The sequence below is a fragment of the Gymnoscopelus braueri genome (genome assembly GCF_963280865.1).
Source record: "Gymnoscopelus braueri genome assembly, chromosome: 12".
NCBI lineage: Eukaryota > Metazoa > Chordata > Actinopteri > Myctophiformes > Myctophidae > Gymnoscopelus > Gymnoscopelus braueri.
This window is the reverse complement of record NC_137614.1, coordinates 23,151,034-23,156,033: the sequence shown is the minus strand read 5'-3', so window position 1 is coordinate 23,156,033 and position 5,000 is coordinate 23,151,034. Positions and strand designations below refer to the sequence as shown.

Below are 5,000 nucleotides of genomic sequence, written 5' to 3'. Positions count from 1 at the left end.
TTACAAAATATTTCAAATCAGGTATTTGAACTTCTTGTTGCCTTTGTAATCAACAGTATGTGAGCACCCCTCCACCCAAATCACTCTCTATGTACGGTATGCTAGTAGTCAAACCCTCTGTTCATTTAACTCTTGAGAGTGTACTGTACATTTGGTTACATTTGTATACTCTCAGAGTTACAAATGGATACACACACACACACACACACACACACACACACACACACACACACACACACACACACACACACACTCACACTCACACACACACACACACACACACACACACACACACACACACACACACACACACACACACTTTAGGCTACTTCATATAGAATGTTGGAGTGAGACCATCAAATATTCAGTTTTGTCAGATGGGTGTAAGAGGGTGCACGCCTCTATAGTTTGACGTCGTCGGTAAGGATCAGACATGTCTTGTCTGGGTTCTTCATCTCATTCCTCTGTGTCTTTGATAACAGTAAACATGGAGTAAGTCTACACCCGTCTTTGATCACTGACTTTTATCATTCCTCCTTTACTCTGAAGCACACAACATAGCTATGTGTTAACCAACTTTGATCATTACTAGAAAAAGAACCCCCAAGAGAGAGAAAGATTGATGAAGATGTCAGAAACAAAAAAGAAACTGCATGTGGTTGTGTTAATTATAGCTGTGTCTCTTTTAATCTTCTTTTATTAGTGTATAAACATGATGGATATGATCCTGGGCCTGTGTGTAATTTAACCTGAGAGGCGTGAACAGGTGTCAGATCAAACAGGGTTGCATGCAGTAATCAAACTTGGTGTCTTTGTTGGTTGTCCTGTGACTGACTGAGGAAGCAGGGTCAACGTTAAAGAAATGATAAGAGCTCATACATTTTGACTTCACGCAGCGAGTATTGGTATTGTAATGGATTTCATGAAACTTGGGAATGATCAGTATGCTCCCTGAGCAGATAATGACGTTATTGGTTAATCAAAATTACAGTCAAAATAAAATAATTGGACATTATCTCAGGAACGTGCATCTGGTTGGGTTATGATATTGTCCGGTAATCCCATGATAAAAAACACTTGCCATAATTTTGTTGAATGTTCATGCTCCACTTAACTTTCTCTTTTTCACTCTTTCCATTTTCCCTCCTACACTTCTGTCTTTGTCGGATATGAATCTAAAGCTAACATTTTGGACGCTAACAACTGCTCTTTGTTCTTCTCTGGTCTGTTTCTTGCTCCTCAGGGGTTGTCTCTTTGTTAATTCTTCTCACTCTTCCGTCTCTTGGGAATCAGCATTTCTTGCCACCCAGGTGGATGTTAATTCTGTTGTTTCTGCATGCTCTGTGTGTGTGTGTGTGGGTGGGGGTGGGGTTGGTTGTTTTTGTTGGCACATGCCACCTTATGGGCCTCATGTGAGTGTTTGAACCTCAATGCCAAATTCTTAGTGTGTTCGTGAGATTCAGTGGAAGTAAACAAATATTGTTCTTTATTGTCTCTTTCAGAGTGACTGATTGATACACTGTTCTATACTGTGTGTTTCAGAGTGTAACCTTGTGTTCTATACTTTTGTTTCAGAGTGTAACTGTCATCGTCACTCGTCTAACTGTTTCTTTGACCCTGACGTGGACCAGCGGAGAGCCAGTCTGGACATACATGGTCATTACAGAGGAGGAGGGGTCTGCCTCAACTGTCAGGTAATATGCCCTATTCTGTTCTATTCTGTTCTGTTCTGTTCTATTCTATTCTATTCTATTCTATTCTATTCTATTCTATGCAATACTTTAGTAATGCTGCTGTTTTATACATCTACTCTTCATAATAAACACTGTTTATCTTGGCAAACATCGCAGTATGTAATTAGCTAATTAATCATGTGCCTACAGCGCCAAGTTGTTTTGATTTGAAAGGCTATGTATGTGGTTCTAAATGTATCTTTAATGTATTTTTAATGTTACCTTGTTTTGTTTAACTATTCTCTCCATGCAGCACCACACCACAGGAGTGAACTGTGAGCGCTGCATCCCTACCTACTACCGCTCAGCCAGCCATCCCATCGACTCCCCTCAGGGCTGTTCACGTAAGACACAAAAATTGACAAAAAAAATACGTTTGTGTATGTTGTTTGTTGTATGTTGTTGAGACTTTTGTACCGCTGCTACTACCCTGGACAGGGCTCCCTTGAAAAAGAGATTTTGTGTCTCAAACTGATTTTACCTGTACAAAAAAAAGAATCATCTAAGGTGTCAACAAGAGAAAAACATCCGGAGATACCAAACCATGTTTAAAAACATTATCTCCTCTCTCACTCTTAAATCTGATTTATATGTAATTGTGCGACAGTGTCACCTGCCAGATATGCTCACAACGTTGATCTGCTATTTTTGGCAAGCGACTCTGTCATGCGAAGGAGTATAAATCATGCATTACTTGTCGCACCTCACCTCCCTTCTTGCCTATCTTCCATATTCCTCTTTCTGTCCCTTACCGTCCTCCGCCTGTCTTCCCCTCTGTCGTTGTCCTTGTCACTCCTCATCCCTGTCCCATCCCTTCTTCTCTTACCCCCCCCCCCCCCCCCCCGCCTCCTTTCTCTCCGCAGCCTGTGTGTGTCAGTCAGACTTTACAGACGGTACATGTGAGGACCTGACAGGCCGTTGTTTCTGTAAACCAAACTTTACTGGGGAGAGGTGTCAGTCGTGTGCTGAGGGCTACATCAACTTCCCCGACTGCTACCGTGAGTTATTATTTTTAAATGTCATATGTTTTTTTTTTAAATCAACAAAATACAGCATGTATATGTATATATATATATATATATATATATGAAAGTATAATCTATATTTTGGTTCTTCTGTTCTCCAGCCAAACCTATATATCCCACTGGAACCACTGGAGAACTCAAGCCGGACGGAGAGAGTATTATCAGTAAGATCCTTTATGTTGCCTAGGTCTTTATACTTCTCTGTTATTATTCATCTTTTATTCAGTCATCTGTCATACTGTTCCTGGTGGTAAAACAGTATTTACATCTGCAGCGCTCTCCACAGGCTGGGTGACCTCAGTTCACTTCACTTGAATAATTTCAGCAATGACGTTTGTGTATGTAAGAACTAACAGAGAGAGCATCTGTCATCAGCCAATACTTTTGACTCAAATTTTTACAATCATGCACAATAAAATCTTTGGTGTTCATTTAATTGTATTTAAGATTTATACAAATGTATCCCAAATCAACCTGTAAGGGTCCACTTGACCTTGTCTCAGAGTTAAATGAACACTGATGGTTTTACCTCGTAACGATGATCATCATAGCGTCTCCCTCAGCCTCACACTGGCTGGTGTTCATCTCACCTGTAATGGTGCGAACATGACCGTACCAGGTGTACTGATGTGGAAATGACTGGACCAGATATGAGTGGACCAGGTGTACTGGTGTGAACATGAACAGACCAGGTGTACTGATGGCTGTGTGAATGGAATTTGTGTTTGGAATGTGAGAAACAAACCACGTAATCACTGTTTAGTCCAACCTTGGAGATGTGGGTTGAAGTGCATTCCAGAGCATGGTGCAGCATGGTATTGTGTTATTCGCTCTGCGTGCTTAATTGGTTTAGTAACTGTGTGTGTGTGTGTGTGTGTGTGTGTGTGTGTGTGTGTGTGTGTGTGTGTGTGTGTGTGTGTGTGTGTGTGTGTGTGTGTGTGTGTGTGTGTGTGTGTGTGTGTGTACGTGTGTACGTGTGCGTGCAAGACTTGTGAGTGAGTCTGTGCGTGCAAAGTTTTCACTTCATTAGGTTTGATTAGGAAAGGATAAGAAAAACAGTTCTCAATCACTAGGACTCAAATCTACTCTCTCTCTCTCTCTCTCTCTCTCTCTCTCTCTCTCTCTCTCTCTCTCTCTCTCTCAGACTGTGAGTGCAATGCAGCCGGTACAGTAGATAACTCCTGCAAAAAAGACCGTCGGACTCAAACCTGTGTGTGTAAAGAAGGCTTCAGTGGAGACCACTGTGATGCCTGCGCACCTGGATTCTATGGACTTCCAGGGAACTGTCAGGGTATGATGGATGGACACACACACACACACACACACACACACACACACACACACACACACACACACACACACACACACACACACACACACACACACACACACACACACACACACACACACACACACCACGTACATTCTCACAATGACATGCATTTCTCAATCCCACAAACAATGTGAGGAATGCCAGACTCTTTATTTATTGGTTTGTTTATTTATTCAGTGTTGGTTTTACCACCTAGGGTCTGAGCCCCGTGCAAACAACACACACATGCACGCACGCACGCACAAACACACACACACACACACACACACACACACACGCACGCACGCACACACACACACACACATACACATACACATGTCACACACACACACACACACACACACAACACACATACACAACACAAACAACATTGTGCCAAACAGTTTTTGTGTCTTTTAAACAGTCAGCCAACATGAGGAGACTCACTCATACGTACACAATAACTCAACATGATTAAAGCAAGTTTAACACATCGGACACTGCTGTAACACTTGCTAACCTCTGTGTGTGTGTGTGTGTGTGTGTGTGTGTGTGTGTGTGTGTGTGTGTGTGTGTGTGTGTGTGTGTGTGTGTGTGTGTGTGTGTGTATGTGTGTGTGTGTGTGTGTGTGTGTGTGTGTGTGTGTGTGTGTGTGTGTGTGTGTGTGTGTGTGTGCGCGTGTGCGTGCGTGTTCAGCCTGTCAGTGTTCCAGTCCAGGCTGTCTGGACGGGTCGTGTGACTCGGTGACGGGCCACGGTGTGTGTCGTAGTGGCTTCCAGAGTCCCCAGTGTGACCAGTGCGCTCCCGGTTACTTCAACTACCCCCTCTGTCAACGTGAGTCCACACAGCTCTCTGCTTCATCTGTTCGTCCTGTTTTACTTCCCTTCAGTCTCTCTCTATCCAACCTACCCCTCTGTCAACGTGAGTGAC

General features: G+C 43.0%; 1 protein-coding gene across 1 annotated transcript in view; it reads left to right on the top strand.

The window, feature by feature from the left end:
* LOC308097484 (laminin subunit alpha-5-like) overlaps positions 1–5,000 on the top strand; it is a 103,898-nt gene that overhangs the window by 50,700 nt on the left and 48,198 nt on the right. The window contains 6 exon segments of the mRNA XM_080445277.1: positions 1,576–1,694; positions 1,987–2,077; positions 2,597–2,731; positions 2,860–2,922; positions 3,903–4,049; positions 4,767–4,904. Coding sequence (XP_080301403.1) covers positions 1,576–1,694; positions 1,987–2,077; positions 2,597–2,731; positions 2,860–2,922; positions 3,903–4,049; positions 4,767–4,904 — 693 coding nt within the window.